Source organism: Zonotrichia albicollis, chromosome 15 (assembly GCF_047830755.1).
Source record: "Zonotrichia albicollis isolate bZonAlb1 chromosome 15, bZonAlb1.hap1, whole genome shotgun sequence".
Classification (NCBI taxonomy): Eukaryota; Metazoa; Chordata; class Aves; order Passeriformes; family Passerellidae; genus Zonotrichia; species Zonotrichia albicollis.
In genome coordinates this window covers 10,187,707-10,205,184 of record NC_133833.1, presented here as the reverse complement: position 1 = coordinate 10,205,184, position 17,478 = coordinate 10,187,707, and the positions used below count along the sequence as shown (strand labels likewise).

The 17,478-nt window shown below is 40.6% G+C and overlaps 1 protein-coding gene across 5 annotated transcripts in view; it reads right to left on the bottom strand.

The window, feature by feature from the left end:
* Positions 1-899: 899 nt before the first annotated feature.
* The window catches only part of FSTL4 (follistatin like 4), a 330,553-nt gene continuing 313,974 nt past the window's right edge, over positions 900-17,478 (bottom strand). For all 5 annotated transcript variants that reach the window (XM_074551962.1, XM_074551961.1, XM_074551964.1 and 2 more), the window contains 5 exons: positions 13,967-14,085; positions 11,230-11,379; positions 10,522-10,629; positions 7,438-7,547; positions 900-4,205 (listed from right to left, as the gene is read on the bottom strand). In XM_074551962.1, the coding sequence (XP_074408063.1) occupies positions 3,503-4,205; positions 7,438-7,547; positions 10,522-10,629; positions 11,230-11,379; positions 13,967-14,085 (1,190 nt within the window). In that variant the 3' untranslated portion in view covers positions 900-3,502. The remainder of the gene's footprint in view (positions 4,206-7,437; positions 7,548-10,521; positions 10,630-11,229; positions 11,380-13,966; positions 14,086-17,478) is intronic.

Sequence of the window (17,478 nt, the reverse complement as noted above, 5' to 3'; positions counted from 1 at the left end):
AGAATTAGCCATTATCTCCTTGCAGAATGAGATCTTGACCTGTTTTATCTGTTTTACACAGCACCCAGTGCACTACCAGGCACTCAGGCAATTAAGACCTAATCATGCTATAAATCAAGTAAATAAGTACCTGTCAACAGGTCGTCAGGACTGGTGTTCCTCTTGGGCAAAGCTGTGTTCAAGGAGGTCAATGCAGCAAAATGGCCCAAGGCCTTCAAGGCAGTGTTTTTCAATAGCCCCTCATGAAATCTCTTTTGCAGGGGGACCAACCCACGCTGCCAGTTCCCATCTCCCACCCACTCTGCAGACAAGCCCACCAAAATATATTGGTACTTCTACTGATTTTTTTTAGTGGTATAAAAAAATAAAGTATTTAATGATAAGAATATGTCAACCATGGCAGATTCCAAATGAGGGACTTGAGAGTTTTGCTTCCAGCTTAAAAGTGGATGGCTTCTGAACAGGAACTTCCTTTAAGAAAGTGAAAATATAGAGAGAAATACTGAGACAAACCAGCATTTCTATCCTATTGCAGTTTAACCTCAGTGATGAATGGCAAATGCATCTGATCTTGACACTGCAGTCTTAGTGGGCAACCAAGGATTATTTTCCCCATGATTCTAGTGTCAGAAGATCCTACTGACATATGAGTGTATAAGTTAATGAAAAGATCATTAATTCAATTTAGATCAATTTTGATTAATCACCATGATTAATTAATAATTTAGTAACTAGGAATTAAGTGTGAATTGGTGGAGAACAAAAAGGATAGTGAAAGAAATTGCCCACAAGGAAATGTAGTCTCTTTTTGACAAAGCTGAAAGGCAAATATGAGTTGAAACATTTTTTTGAATATATATAAAATTTCTGTGTTGTAAAAAAAAAAATATCAGAGTAACAAATGTGCAGCACTTTAATGTCAGATTTGACTGTCATTGGAACTGTTCACAAGTAGTGTGGACAATCTAAATTATACTTCATTTTCTAAGTATGATATATAACCATTAGGATACTTTAGAAAAACACATCACCGGAACTTGGGCTGGAGAGGGAACAAAGGGAACATCTTTGGAAGGTCCATGTGGGATTTTTTCAAGTGAATGTTATTCCAATACTTTGCAATAAACAGGAAAAAGTGAGGTCTGTTACACATCTTTCACAACCTATATATAAACCAGCCTCAAGAATATTTACCTGAACATATATATACACTTTTTTTTTTTTAAATATTCTTAAAAAAGTAATATTTGCTTGATCTATGACACAATGAACATCTCTACAGGGAAAACTTACCATAGGCATAATAAAATACTCAAGAAGTCATAAAAGATAACACGAGAGCAGTGTTTGGCCTTGGTAAAACACATTTAGGATGGCTGCAATGTATGGATACAACTTTGTTCAAGAAAGGAGTTGTGCATATTTAAAGGTACTTACAAAGCTGGTCTTCTCCTTTCTTTGACATGGGATATGTTTTCTAATGGGATGAATACAAAATCATGGACACCATGCATTGCTGAAGGAAATCTATGCCCATCTGTCTCACATGTCTGTGTTGCAATGATAGAAGAGTCTCTTCTAACTCCTATGGCTCATAAGTGAAAGAAATGTAGGACAGCACACGGATGTTGAAGGACAATTTCAAGGACTCCATGGTTAATGAATTCATAGGATTCAGCTCCCCTTCTTTGTCTGTTGGAACAGATTTTTATATTCTCTATAGAACTGAAATGGTGTAAAATACCTCAGGTCTACAGCCATGCTAGAATGCTGCTCTTCTGATAAAGTTAAACACTTAAAGCAAAGATTGCCAGTGTTATTCTGTTTCCTTCTTGCTTAAAATCCCTCTGTGTATGTTGTGGAATGGGTGACTTAAAGCATCTGTGGAGGGAAATAATTACACCTCTACCTATCACTGCACGTGTTCAAAGGCAGCTTTTTGCAGACTCTGGGCAACAAGGTCCTTGGCAAACAAAGCTGGGTCTGTCCAGAGGCCAATGGGTGGCTCCAATGCTACTGATATTTTACCTGCAGAGAGGTTTCACCCACCTGAAGACCCCATTATCCAAGTGATGGTTACAACGGCTTGGGTGGCACCACTTCTTGCCTGGCTCTGCTGCCACAGCTGCTTTTGCCCTCCTTACTTCATAGTGATGGATATAGAAAGTTAGAAAAATGCAAATAGAAAAGTTTTTTATATCTTCCAAGTGTGCAAATAAATGGCTGTATGTTTTTATGGGGACTCAACTGAAATTTCTCAATGCCAGCTGTTGCATTCTTGGATAATTCAGCTGCTTTTACATGAATGTCTTTGCTCATAACTAAAAGATAATTGACTATAAACAAGTGTACTATAAACAGAAAGGAAAAAAACAAGGAAAAATTGTTTCCTACTTGTTCTGAAAAGAAACAGGCAAATTAAAGCTATGACTAGAAAATGAGTGAGTTTTCTATTAAAAATAACCTCTGTTATTTTAACTGTTATTTTATGAAGAACCAAGTGATTCCAGTGCTCCTAAATGCTTAATGAGGGAAACCAATGATTTCTAGAACTGTTGCTGTCTCCTATGGGAATAACCATAACTAATTCTCTACCCCCACAGAGTAGATTTTGCATATTGTTCCCAAACTGACCACACTCATGAGCCGTTGAAAGACTAATGCCACCTTCTCAACAAAATTGTTTACATAAACTCTGACCCCCCCTGTCAGTATTTTCCAGCTTTTACCCAGGCCTGGATGGGTAATGGCCTGGATATTTCATGGCAAATTTCTCAAATACAATCACACAAATGTGCACTGGAAGAGGGGGGACTCATCCCATTGCCTTCAGTAGGACCAAGAGCAAAATGAAGTGCAGAAGCAAGCGAGCTGACAGTTACTATTTCTGTGATGCCTCCTTCTGAAATCACATCAGTGAACCCTCTCAAAGCCATCCTGCAGAGAAAACTGATCAGTTTTCATTAAATCGCTTTCCTAGGATTCTCTGGGTTGAAAACTGCCCTGATGTTTACTTTCCCTCATCATCCAAAGGTGAATATTCAAAGGTGAATAGTCCTCGCTGCTGCTGTCTCCTGTGCTGGGGTGGGGTAGTCAGTGCAGCCAACAGGCAAGGGATACAGGGAAGAAAACTGATGTTAGGACAGAACATAAAAGCTCCTCAGTATGGAAAGTCAAAATCTGTTTTGTTCTACAGAATTATTAGGTTTCGTGGCTTGTATGATATCTCAGTGGAGATATTATTTGCTTCCCAGCATTTTTCTCATAACCACAAATCATACCCACAAATAAAAAATATCCCTTCAAAACCACTTCCTATTAGCAGAGCATACTTTATAATATAAAACTTGCAAGTAGACCAGTGTTGTACCATGAAGCCTATACAGCGTTTTTTGTCTTTTTGTTTTCCCAGTGTAAAAATATACAATGCTACTGCTCATTTCCTGCAGTGTAAAGGTCCAACTGGTCCTTGCCTGCCAAAGGCTCCACTGCTTCTGCCCTTTCATACCTCCCCAACCCAGACTACTGTGTTTCCCCTCCTTATACCTGAAACCTCACAGCGTAACGTATTTTGCCTCCCATTTATAACAAACAACGAATCTTTAGCTGGTGTAATGAGATACTGTCCAAATAATCCACTGTCTTTCATAATTCTGTTGTTGCTGCTCCAGGGCCAGTCTTTGGACGCGATAGGGTCCTTTAAATTCTTCAGTACATTCATCCTCCCCGTTGACAGCTCCACAAAAAGCACATCTGTTTGCAAATGTGAAGTAGCGTATATATAGTACTGATTGCCTTCAGTGAACGAGGGCTGAAATGTCAGATCGGACACGTGTATGTTTGTTTTTAAGTCATAAATCAACTTGATTTCCCCCTGGACGCTGAGGGCCTGGACGGTGATGGCGCCGCTGGCGCGGTCGGCGCTGACCAGGTAGCGCCCGTCGGGGGAGACGTGGGGCGCGCCCGCCACGCGGCCGTTGGGGCCGACCACGGCGTCGGTGACGCTGTCGATGACGAGCTGCAGTGAGGCGGCCCCCGGGCGGCTCCTCCTGCACTGCACGAAGTAGTAACCACCCAGGTGAGTGTAGGCCATGGCCTGAGGCACGCAGCCGTAGGCCTTGAGGTGGATGGTCTTGATGTGCGTCACAGTCTCCAGGTCGATCTTGTGTACCGCGTGCTTGGAATGGTTGAAAATGAAGCCAAACCTGAAACGGAAAACAAGGCACTGAGGTCACCTTTGGAGATGCGGTGACAGGCTTGAGCAAAGATAAAAGTCAGCAGAGTTGGGGACATTCTATTGGTTGGTTTTGGGAGTGTCTGCAATAATGGGGACCTTTTATTGGATAGTTTTGGAAGTGCATGCAACAATGCTGTCTCTTTTTGTAAGAAATGTCTTGTTTTAGTGCCTCTAAAACATCCTAGAAGGAGGGATATATTTCAGTTCAAATTAGCAACCTGATCCTGGAAATTTGGACATTTGCTTAGCTGTTTGAATTTTTGAGAGCCGAAATCTTCTATTGGGATTTAAAGATTGGGCACAAAATGTTGGGATATGCAAATGAAACAGCAGCTTTATATTGGGAACTTATTGGGAAGACCAATTTCTATAGAAGTGAAATCAAGTTTTGGGTGTTCAGTCGGCTAACACTGACCAGGTATGTACTTAATCTGTCTGAGATTACAGTAATGAAATTCAATATATACGAAAACATTCAATCCCAAAATAGAAAAGCATTTAAAACAAAGCATATTGGTTGGGGTCAGAGAGTAATTATATTAATAAATAATTATAAGTAATAAATAATTATAAGTAATTATATATAATAAATATAGCTGTCTACAATATAATGTATAACCACTGAATGAAGACCATATCTGATCTCATCTCTTAACTGACAGCACCAGAGGGAAGCTGTGGTGTGTGTTTGGTACCCGTGGTGCCTGGGAACCACTGCAGGAGATGGCAAGGCTGTGGTGCAGAGCAGACTCTTAAAAACCATCCTGGCAGCCCAGGGAAGGTGTAAAACATTTCTTGAGGAACATAACCAGGGTGCCCTGAAGATAAGGGGTCTTCATTTTCTGTCTCAAGACAGGGCAAAAAACAGTGAGCAGAGGATAAATGTTCCATAAAAGATATATACTGCAGCACATCTGACCTTTGCTGAAGACAAGAAAAGGTCAAGAATAGCCAAGAAAGGTTTCTGCTTAATTTGATAGGGAGCCCTTAGAAACAGCCTGCTTGTGTTCCACTGGATTCACTGACACTGACTTACAAAAACTAATTTTACATCAACTGTATTTTCATCCATTCAATGCAGACAGAGGGAAATGAAGTGAGTGCTTAGTGTTGTATCTCTTCCTCAGAAGATGTAAAATTGCCTTGTGAAATGTGGAGAACAACGTGCTTCTGTGCAGAAAATACATATTTTGCTTGAAACACTAGGTTTATTTCTTTATTCTTAATCCATCTGTCAATGAGACACTCAGCAATGATTTCACTTCTAAAGGATGAGCCAGTGTAGTGTGTGATCCCATGAAAATCACTGGGCTAAGCCTTTCATTTCCCCATTATTCTCACATCCATTAGAGGCTTCACAAAGTATCTGCAGTGGAGAGTCGGAGTGCACTGTGTGTGTGGAAATTGGATATGACACTTGTATTTCTCCTGGATGAATGAATTTTAAGTACACTTTAAAAAGTGCCTTCCCTTACAGCTCTTTTTTTTTTCCCCAAGACTTCCTTAACACTTGGCCAAATGCCTGAAGAACTTAAGAAATTATCTTTATCATAAACTCCCGTTTAAAGAAGTGTGTCAGGATATATTTTATGTGCCCACAGTTGCAGAAGAGGCTCAGCCCTTTCATGAAATCTGTGATCTGAAATCTCAAAGCAAACCTTGTACTTAGAGAGTTTTTAATAGACAACAGTCTACCCTTGGAACTAATAAAAATGGACACATTTCTAGATATCCATCTAAAATAAGAGGCAGCTGAAATACATATGCAGGAGTATTTGCATACAAACATTATTTGGCTAGTGGAAGAAATTGCTTAAATGTTCACCTTCCTGGGAAAGGCTGGTACTGCCATTTATTGTTTCTGAGTGGAGAATTTAGAAAATCATCCCAATGAGTCCCATTAGCCTGCAAGCAATTATTTTTTTCTGTGCTGAGGGTGAGAGAGAACAGACAAAGAACTGGCCCCGAACAAATGCAACAGGAGATCAGGACTGCATCTGCAGCTTTGCATATGGAAAACTATGGACAGTAATCTATATTTATTATTTCAGCTGACTAATCACACTGAAGCAAAAGGACAATTAAACAAACAAAAATGTGTAACTGTTCCACCTTCCTGTCTTTGAATTCAATTCTCACCTTCTCAGCTCAGATTTTAACATTCAGCAGAGTCATTCACCTCGTAGCACTACTATTACCCATAATGAAATTGTGAAAGAAAACTGGAAATATGAAGTAGAGAGAAATTACAAATGACAGCCATGAGGCATGCATCATTATTTAGTGTTTCAGCAGGCAAAATTATTTATTTTGGAACAGATTCAACACATAATCATTTAAGTTTAACCCCTTCTCTCTCGGTGTTTCCTGCAGGAAACCCAAGATGACTGTAATGAGTTACATTATGTTTTTTGAGTGTTTAACTTAGTTAAACTATATAGAAGACAGAAGATAGTTAAACAGTTGTTATAACATGGAAATAATAATATAAATTGCTGTGCAGTTATCATCAATTTTGATAATGTTAATGGGAGGCTTCCTGTGCCTGCTGGGAAGCAGCCAGTATTACTCCAGGTTATTAGTATGTTAGTTACACAACCTCATTAACCACTACATCACATTAACATTCAAAACTGATAGTTCATGGAGGTTTGTTTTTTTTAATCTGCAGTGCATACAATTTTTCTGCTCCAGCCATAAGGCTCACACAGAAATCCAATACTTGAACAAGTTGGGAGCATGTGAAAGAACCACATTTTATGCTTCAGGCAGAGTACATATTTACCAGTTCAAGCAATATATCCTTGACACAGATTTCTGCTCAGATCCACAACAGTTTTGTGGCAAGGAAGGTGTTTTTAGGGCCATCAAATTCCTGGCACAAGTAAGGCAGGGCAGTGTGCCATAAGCTGCAAGGAGGGATGGCTGACTAAGGTGAGGTTTGAATGCTTGTGCATGGTCTAAGGGAAGTCCAGGATTGTTTCTTGCTGTTTTACTGATTAGCTGAATAACTACTGGCAATTTCCTCAACCATTTCTTCACTTCATGTGTGAAAATGGGGATAAATGTAGTTAAGATTCATTACAAATTTATTTATTCCTTCACTCATTCATTTTTTCATTCATATCTGTAAAGTGCTTTAAGGTTATGAGAAAGGAGCAGCATGGTCACCATTATTATTCATTAAAAAAATTTCTCACCTAACATGATTAATAATAAGATTTGTAGGTGGTATAAAAAAATCTTCCACTCCTTCAAAGGGTGTGTGGATAACATGTGGATCCTCTCCAGCGCTTGCCTCTGGAATCACCTACAATAAATACACACAAGGTTGAGCACAGGATAAGCACTGAGTAAGGCAGAAAGGTAAATACAGATTAGAGACATGCACAGCACCAAGTGGCTCCTTCCAGGCTGTAGTAGACTCAACTGATTAATGATTTCTAAACACTGTTTGGTGTAGTTGTCTTGAAAAGCTGTGCTAGCAAACAGTATTTGAGGCATGACATTTGTAAGGTAAGTACACAACTTGACTCCTGTAAGTTGTTTACATCTCAAGAATGAGCAGTCAAGCAGGAGCTGAAGCAGTATGACAACAGCAGGACAATAATAATTTATCCCTCACTGTCTAAAGTAAACATTCACTCCATGGTCATATTTATTAATCTCACTTAAATGCACAGTGATAATTTACCACCCTGAAGGATCAAACACTAACTCAAAGCAGTTAATTATCACTTTGAAGGAGAAAAACTGTTCATCCATCAATATAAAGTCCAGGGAGGAGTGAAGAAGCTCCCTTTGGCTGTCCCCTGGTCCTGCCCTCCAGCACAGCACAGATCTCCATGGACAGGGGAACTCAGCTCCTCCACTGCTCCAGAAAGGAAAAGTTCTCAAAAATTAAAATGTTAAATGCTCAAATTGTTTGCTGGGTTTAAGATGACTTTAGTCCATTCATTAGGACCTTCTGCTGCTCTAATCTGCAGCAGTTGTTGCTTTGAATTTATGGCTACATAACTCATGAAAGACATGCTAAATCCCTAAAAGGTTTATTTCAGACAGCTGTTCTGGTCATGCCATTTAGATTTCTTCCAATTAGATTTCTCAAGAAGGATGCCCAGCCTAGCACAGTGCTTTCAAGAGGCCAGACATTTGCTTCCCACAAGCCACTAATGGCCAAACAACAGCATCCCCTTAGCTGGCTGCACAGGCAGTTTGATAAATCCCTGACTTCCAGAGGAGTGGAAATTTAGATCAACCTCTGCAGCAGCATCTTCATTAAAAGAAAGTATTTTATTGCATTTCTGCAACTGAACACTGCAGGTTTTAAGAAGGAACTTCGCCCAATTAGTCACTGCCCACCTTTTAGGAAAGAAGGTCAGAAAAAAGAAAGGATCTGCTGATGATGATGCTAATCTCATCTCTATGTGTGTAACTGCACATCATAAAGATAACAGAAAGGACTATCTGAGACCTGGAACCTTCTAACAAGTTCCCAACTGTGCAGATGGTGTGTTCTCCCTAATAATGACATGCTTGTGCCATCTCTCCTTTAATTACAGAAACTTCTCACAGCTGGATGGATGAAATTAAGTCAGAAAGGGTAAAAAGAGCCCATTTTGTCTCCTTATACCCTGTACAGGAAACTCACATCCCCAGGTGAGACAACTTGGTGTTGCTCCCCTGGAAACCTTCATTTATGTGCCTCCATTCTGATTTTGGCATCTTTTCCTGAAATTGCCTGTGATGAGTAGCTGGTCCAGTGTTTATTATTGGCAGTCAGCACTGGATGGAGTATGTGGATGGTAGGGATGGCTCATCCCATCTTCATGGTGCACTATATCCCCAGCAGAAGCTTTGGGTAGCCCCACAATTAATGCAGACTCCAATTTGTTGGTTTTTAGGTCAGAAAGCACAGCCCTCTTTTTCTCTGCCTGCTGGGAAATGCTTCAATGCAGACCTAGCAGCAAACACTTCTGGCAGAAGGAGTATTCACGTGACACCTCTTTCCAGAAAGGGTGGGCAGCCAGAAAACCACCACCAGAGAATGGGATGTCTGGATGGATGAAATCAGATCCATCAGCTGGTGTCAACTCTGTCATACATCATACAACATCATACAGCAGCAGAAAAATGCCCCACTAGATGGCAATTCTCCATGTTCTCTGTGCTGTCAACGGAAGAGTAAATCTGCTAAGGTGATCCAGAAGTGGAAGGTGATTTGGGTGTCCAAACTCATGTGCAGTGCTCAGTCCCAGTGTCACTGCAGGTCTGGTGGTGCTGAGCATGGAGGAGTTCCACAGATATCACTGGCACCCCTAAAATGGAATCACTAACATCCAATAACACAATTTGTCCCTGAGGTTTTACTTCTCTTGGTTTGGCTTTTTTTCTTCATGCCCTAAATAGCCCCTTCTTGCATTTTAGTGTGAGAGACTCACAGAATCACAGAATTGTTAGGGATGGAAAAGCCTTCTAAGATCATCAAGCCCAACTATTTCCCCAGCACCGCTAAGCCCAGCACTGAACTGTGTCCCCAGATGCCACATATACATGTCTTTCAATCCTTCCAGGGACAGTGACTCCACCATTGTCCTTGGCATCCTGTTCTGGGGCTTGAGAAAGTCATCAGTGAAGAATTTTTTCCTAATACCAACCTGAGTCTTACCATGGCATAACTTTAAGCCATTTTGTCTTGTCCTGTTACTTCTTACATTGGGGAAGAGACTGACTTTTATCTGGCTCCAACCTCCCTTCAGGGAATTGTAGAGACTCATAAGTTCCCCCTGAGCTCCCTCACCTGCTCCTTGCCAGACTTATGCTCCAGACCCTTCCCCAGCTCTGTTGCCCTTCTCTGGACACATCCCAGCACCTCAAAGTTTGTCTTGTAGTGAGAGCCCAAAACTGACCCCAGGATTTGAGGTGCCTCAGCAGTGCTGCAGAGCACTCTTGTCCTGCTCACAGCCAGCTGCCAGCCCTTGCTGCACAACTTTTTGGCACTTGGCTCTGTCACCAGTCTTAAAACAAATCAGACCTTGGCACAGAGCAGCCCTGCTGTCAGCCTGTGGCACAGTCATTGCTCAAAAACAAATTAAACAGCAGGAAAAATATGTGAGGATGGACAGAGGAGGGATGAATTAAACACACTGGATATGCAAATGAAACAGCAGCTTTATATCCAGACCATTAAATGTGGCTAATTACCTGCAACCCACCAGCCACCAGTGTGTTACCAGTGATGCTGAGCCCAGGAAGAGCAAAGGCTCCAGGGTGTAAGGACTCACCTGCAGTGTGGGTGATGATTTCCTCATGTCCCCCCAGCTGAGCACCCACACTTGGTCGTGGGACTTGTCATAATGTAATTTGGTTGGTAATGGGTCCACATCCAAGGACTTAAAAAAACCCAGAGAGAGTTATTTACATAGAGACTCAAATGAACATGACAAAGATCACATCAGTTCCCTGCAGGCATTCTCATGCACCACTGTTATGTTCCCTGTGCAGCTTTGCCTACAAATCAAGTGGGGGATCAGCAGCAGGTGAAAAATTTGGCTGTTTGATGCCATTTTCTGGGTAGACATCCCTCCATCCTCTGCTGTTCCTTACAGCCAGAAGATCAAGGGCCAATTTCTGCCTGAATTGTACCCACACCAGCTCTTCCCATTTATAAGCATTCTCTCCAAACTGCTTATGACCCAGGTCAGGCAGCTAAGCCAGGAATTCAACCCAGTGTTATTTTACCAGACTCACTGTGAGCTTGGCTGCAGAGGCAGCCCTGAGACTGTGATCTCCAGCCCACAGAGGAGTTTATTCTGCCAGTGAGGTCACAGAACAGTGAACTCCATGTGATGCCACTGGTCAAAGCAACACAGGCCCAGCTCTTTACTGATCAGCAGATCTTTGCCCAGCAGATCCACTGGGCAAAGATCTGATTTTTTTGTCCTATATCAAGTCTTTTGTCATCAGTGAATAATGTGTTCACTTGTAAGTACCTGTATGGCTTTTTGAGTCTGGATATCAATTATCATTACTCTGTTCTGCTTTGGCTGTGTCACATAAATGTACTTGTCTCTGACATTGACTGCTGAAGCCCAGAGGCAGGACTGAGTGTCTTCACCTTCCACTCTAGGACAGATCTCCTCCTGAGGGGTTAGAAAAAGAGAAGATTTAATTTTTACAACTTCAGGGCCTGGAGCAGCAAGAAGCTTAGTCTTGTAAACTGCAGGGAAAAAAAATCCCTGGGGATTCCATTAGGATGATATTTCTCCCCTTTCTTTCCTTGAAAACATGAAATAATTAATTTATCAGGTACTACACTGCAGCCTGGCTCTATGCAATGACATTAAACAGCTGGACCTCCTGCAAACCTATATTGAATTTAAATAACCACAGAGCCTATGGATTGATCTTTTGAAGCATGCTGTGGTTCATCAAGACTTGCAGTGCTGTCAGCATTTATTAGCAACAGAACTATCACTCTGAGCCTTGAAAAAACAGTGATTTACATTAATTGAGTCACTGATTTATATTTTTCATAAAGTCTTCATTTTCTGCACAGGAGTTTGAAGAGTCACTTTTGGTCTCACCAACAACTCCTGCATGTTTGCTACTTCTCATTGCTCTTCCTACTGTCAAGATGCTTTATTTGAAAGAGCAGTTGTGTGGGATCAGGCTGTGGGGAGGAAATGGGGTAAAATGAGAATGAACACATATAAATTTCAGTGAGCACAACTGTTGATTTTAGACCTTGTGTTGCATAATATTAAATAATGGTCCAACCTACCTAAGGGAAATGTGATTGGAGCTGCATCAGAACTTGTTCAGGGAAAGAGGAGGCACAACAAAAAACAATGTCAGCATTGTGTCTGTACTGGAGGAATAGAATAGAATAGAATAGAATAGAATAGAATAGAATAGAATAGAATAGAATAGAATAGAATAGAATAGAATATCCTGAGTTGTAAGGGACCTACACCATGTACAACAGTTATGGATAGAAAGCTGTCACCTCCAAGCGGCACAGCTCTGCTGGCTGAGTGTCATGATGGAGACCATGAGTAAGGTTTGAAGATAAAAGACTCAATAACTTGGCTGCATTTTCCTTTCTGTTCCTCCAGCCAGGCTGGGAATCTATGCTAAAAGCTAGAAGATGACACAAAAGCCCAGACTGGGGCTTCCAGGAGCCATTCGTGTAGTCAGGCACCTGCCAGCCTTCACAGAGCCCTCCTCATCCTCAGCTCTCACAATGCAGTGTCCACTCAAGCCAAGGGTGGATGTCTACTGTATGTATTTGCTACTGTCTATGTAGCAAACATCCAAGAACAGTAAAATGGAAAAGGGAGTAAAAAATGTCAGTTATCCCCAGACCAAGGGAAGGGTCCTTGGAGATCTGTAGGAATCCCTCATATGTGTCTCTGAAGAGCAGCCAAGTGATGTTAAAAATCCCTCTCAGGAACACCAAAGTGCTGACACGATTTCCTAAGCGCCCTCTCTGTTTTGTTCTTTTTGATCTGTTTCTCCAGGACCACCTCTTCAATATTTACCGTTCTTCAGAAAAGAAACACAGGATTTCTGTCTTTGTAAAGCTTAGGTGTGGTTTAATAGCATTAAGTCCATAGACTAGCCTTGGGGTGAGCATCAGTCTGGATTTCCTCTAAGGTATATTAAAAACTAGTGGAAAAAACCCAGTATCAACCACAAATTTATTAAGATTTAGAAAATACTTCCTACACACCCATAAGATGCAGAGCTTGACCCGACCTGCAGGGCTCATGACAGCAATTCTAGCCTTTGATTCCTCCCAAGATTGAAATCAAGGCTGAGCCCTTTTTTTTAGAAGAGCCACATTCTTTAGCCACATTTTCAACTTCCCCTTTTAAAAATTAGAAAGCAAGGAAAGGAGTGACTAAAAAAGCATTTCTGGCTGTATTTCAGCACCTGTGTTTTTTTTAAGAACTGTCAGTTTCATGAGGATATGCCTGCTGTATGTTCCTGTGCAGGAGTACATAGCAGGTCACTGAGAACACTGACCTCTCAGAGCCTCCAGGCACGTGTTATCCCACTGGCCATGTTGAGCTCCACTGCCTACAAGCCAGTGCTTGACATTTCTGACACCTGAAAAAATGTTCCTTGTAATTCCTAAAGCAAGGGTTAGGTAAATTCAGTGCAGACACAAAAGTGCCCACAGCAAACACAGACAGTGCAGTCTCTCTCTCAGTGCAGAAGATGCAGAGGATCTTCATGCCACAACCATTTTCTGGGCATTCTTATTTGCCTCCCTGCTGCAGTTTAACATAGCAAAGCACTTCCAAAGAGCAGAAAGTGGCCCAAAGTAGATCACTTCTTTGCCTATGGAGCCATCAGTAAAAGGAGCACCAGTGAATGATGTGCACATCTCACTGCTGTTGACTTTTGTACCTTCCCTAAAGTCCAGTTACAAATTTGGGGCGTGGATAAGTAAACAGATCAAAAGGACAAATGAAAATCTTTGCTTTTGTGATAACTAGCCAAATTCTCTGCAGCGTGTCAGTAAATCCTCCATGTCAGTCTTAGAACTTATGTGGATCCCCTGATTTTCAAGAGAAGATGCTACACCTCAGGGATGCTGCATGAAGCACACCAAGCTCCAACATCCCTGTGGCAAACAGGTCCTTTAGCAATAACAACCTTTGAAGAGATTAAGAGAAAGTTTCCCAGCTGTCAGCTGTAGCTGCTGGGTTCAGGACTTACATAACTTGAGAAAATCCTCTCTTCAGGCCTGATGTGTCTCCGGATTTCACATTCGTTTGGCTGAAGGACGGTGATCCCATCATCAGAAAAGACATAGAACATATTCCCAACACTCAGGCCTTAAAGGGGGATAAAGAAGAAGGAGCTGAATTTTTTTTTTTGCATGCATCCATAGCTGTCAGGACTTTTTTAAAGAACTTGTCGTCCTTTCCCGACAAACAAAAATCTGCCTTACATAAAAGTTGGTCATTTGGATGCAGTTGGAGCATTCACAAATCAAATTTTATGTCACAACAAGGGCTTCAAGGAGTGAAGAGGTACAAACACATTCAAAAATGCATTGCCTTGGTGGCGGTAGTTGTACCAAATAATTATGGCTGGGTCTTGTAAATAGGTACCAAGACAGGATTTGATCCCAAGAAGCCTCTCTGTTGCACTGCTACCCCCCTCAGATTGTTAATTTGTTTTCTTTCTATGATTTCATTAAAACCAGCTTAACAATAATTTGAGAACTGAAAGACAAGCTTTAGTTAAAAATAAAGTGGAGGTCATCCTGTTACAGGCAACTTGACCACTGGTAACTGTGATGTTAAATGGAAGTGTTTAGCATCTGTACCATAAATGAAAATATATAGATTTCTTTATTTCCTTAAAATATAACTAACTACAGCCACCAAAATAAATACATTTTTGAAATCTTGCAAACTGTAATTCACAAATGTGGAGTAGTTCAGCATTGCATTAGCACTCATTTATCCAACCAGGGCATTCCAGGAGATTTGGAAAACTGGCTGATTGTCATTGCTTTGCCATTAGGAGATTGTCTTTTATCACTTCTGTCATGCTACATGGAATTGCAGTGACAAGATCTTTAAGAAATGTTCAGGATCCTTTCAAACCCTCTAGTTTCAAAGATCCAATCATTCCATTTTTTCACACCACCACCAGTAAGTGTTTGCAATGACCACTGTCACTCCTAGCAGTGTTGATAGCGTACTTTATCTGCCAACAATATGGTGATGCTATAATTTGTATCTTCTAATTAATTCCTTTTTTCCCATGGAGAAATAAAGTCCCCAATCTATGGCTCTGAACAGTGCTCAGTGCTAAAAATTCCCTTTGCTGGTCCTGTGGTGGCAGCTCTAAGTACTGCTCACAGAGACAGTGTTTCTCACATTTCTTAACTGTCTGCAAGATTGAGATCTAAATCATCACAGGAAATCTGACAGTAAAAATAGGGATAATTTTGACAAATGCATTTTTGGAAAATGTTGTAAAACACATTGTATTTAGTAAGGCTAGAAGGGTGTTTTTGTTGCTAAGCCCCTTTCTTTTGATGCCAAATAAGTAATTTCAGAGAACAATGTGTCAGCATGTGGTGTTTGCTGTACTGACATGGTTCAGGTTGAGTCTCTGAACCACAGCACAGAAATCCCCCAGTTAGGGCTCAGGTGGGTACAAGAGCTGTGATCCTCAAATGTGATTGCACAAGGCAGGATCATGCATGTAGGGAAAAAAGCTCCATTGAGAGTTATTTCATTGACTAAGGGTTATTTCTCCCCAAGTATATTGGTAATACATTTCATGCAGGCACTTTGGGCCAAAACCTGCGCTCCCAGCATTCACACATCTCCCACCTGCTTTAGTGGGGTTTGATGAACACTCAGAGGGCAGAATTTGACCCTGGCCTGGAATGAGTGCTGACATTTCATGGGTAAAGGAATTTAATCCTCAGAAGTGAAAACAGGCAGGCAATCAATTATGACTATTGTGAGGATGCTTATTATTATTTTCATGCACAAGAGTAGTGTGATTTTGTCTGATGATCCTATTACAATGAGGGTGTATTTAAGAAGACCATAATTACCCACAAAAATACTTTGATTAAAAATTTTACCCCAATAGGTTTAGAGTCAGAGACTTGGCAAGTTCTACTACTTATTTTACAGTAAAATGAGTCCAAGTTTTGTGCAGACTGATTAAAATATACTACAAATTCCTGAGAGCATTCAGTTACTCTCTTTTTAAAAAAGTTTGTCAGTTAAAATTAAACCACTTTTTTTCCCCCACAGATTGGTCTTCATACTGATATTTAGACCAAACAGGATTTTACTAGACAAACTAGGTGTTTTATCGTGACTTATGAAACATTTGCCAAATCTTGGTTGGGGTACATCCTACACAATCTCAAGGTCATCAGTAGAACAGACTCAATTTTTTATTATACTGATGCAACTCCTGGGTGCAGGGAACTGGGAATTGTTTCAGTACAGAGGTGGGCAATGAAGTATTTTGTGTTTTTTATAGTAGTGAGGCAGGTACTAAATTGGGAACTCAGGGACTAATGAGGAGTTTTGAAAATTTTTTTCCTTTTGAATTGAGGACATTTCAGGTTAGATGACACAACTAGTTCAAAACTTAAAGGCATTATGAAAGGTAAAATACTTCACCTATATAGCAAAATATCCCTAATATTAAAAAAAAACATAAACAAAATATTAAGAATGGGGAGGGCTTTCTAAACTTAACAGTTCTTATTTGATCCACTCCAGATGAAGTTGGATCTAACAAAAAAACATTGGGAGGACACCTGATATCAACAAGAACTTATTTGAGAAATACAGTGTCTCCATCAGTGTACATTTATACATCCCTCCTTTGAGATCAAAGGGCAAATTTTTCACCACAGAATACTCTCCTCTGATCTTATACTTAAATAGTTTTCCTCAACTTAATTTAAATACTTGGAAATATTTAAGAACTTACATTTGCTAATGAAAAGGCTTTCAGCTTTTTAAGTGCATACACTCACATAACTGCTGATTGCCTGCTGGCACAAAATGCCCCTTTTCTCCAGGTATTAAGTAAGCAATGCTCACTACAGAAATGAACACTGTCATGAAAAAAAAAAGAATCTCTGCTTTGCATTTGGGCTACTCATGGTTTTCTCTGGACAAAATTAAAAACTATTTGTACATTGAGTAAATACTGCATGTGCTTCCAGCCCCAGGTTTAACTGGCTGGTTGCCCTATGTGCATTCATTTCTTAGGGCATTGCTTGTGCATGGTCTGAAAGGTTCTGAGAACAAACTGACAGACTGACTTTTAAAATGACCAAATACTTGTGTTAAAAGTTTGACTTTCAAAAGTTGTCCTACACCATATTTTGTTTAGGCATTTTCCCAAGGTGTTAATTACTCCAGACCTTGTGGGGATGAGTTAGTGATCATTTTAAAGGAGCTCAAACCTACCAATGCATCTGTTAATATTGCTACTTGCACATAGTAAGGAATTGACCGAATATATTAAAATATAAAACCAAAAATGCAATTCCTGTCTTCCATTTATCTCTGTGCCAAGATTTCACAAGATGAAGTATATTCTAGAATGAATGTGCCCATCACATACTACAGAACAACACAAGCAGGGTAATAAATCTGCTTTACAGGTGCTGAATTGTTTAGGAACATCAATAGCAGACCTGCTTTACTGGCCATGGTTTGCCTCAACAT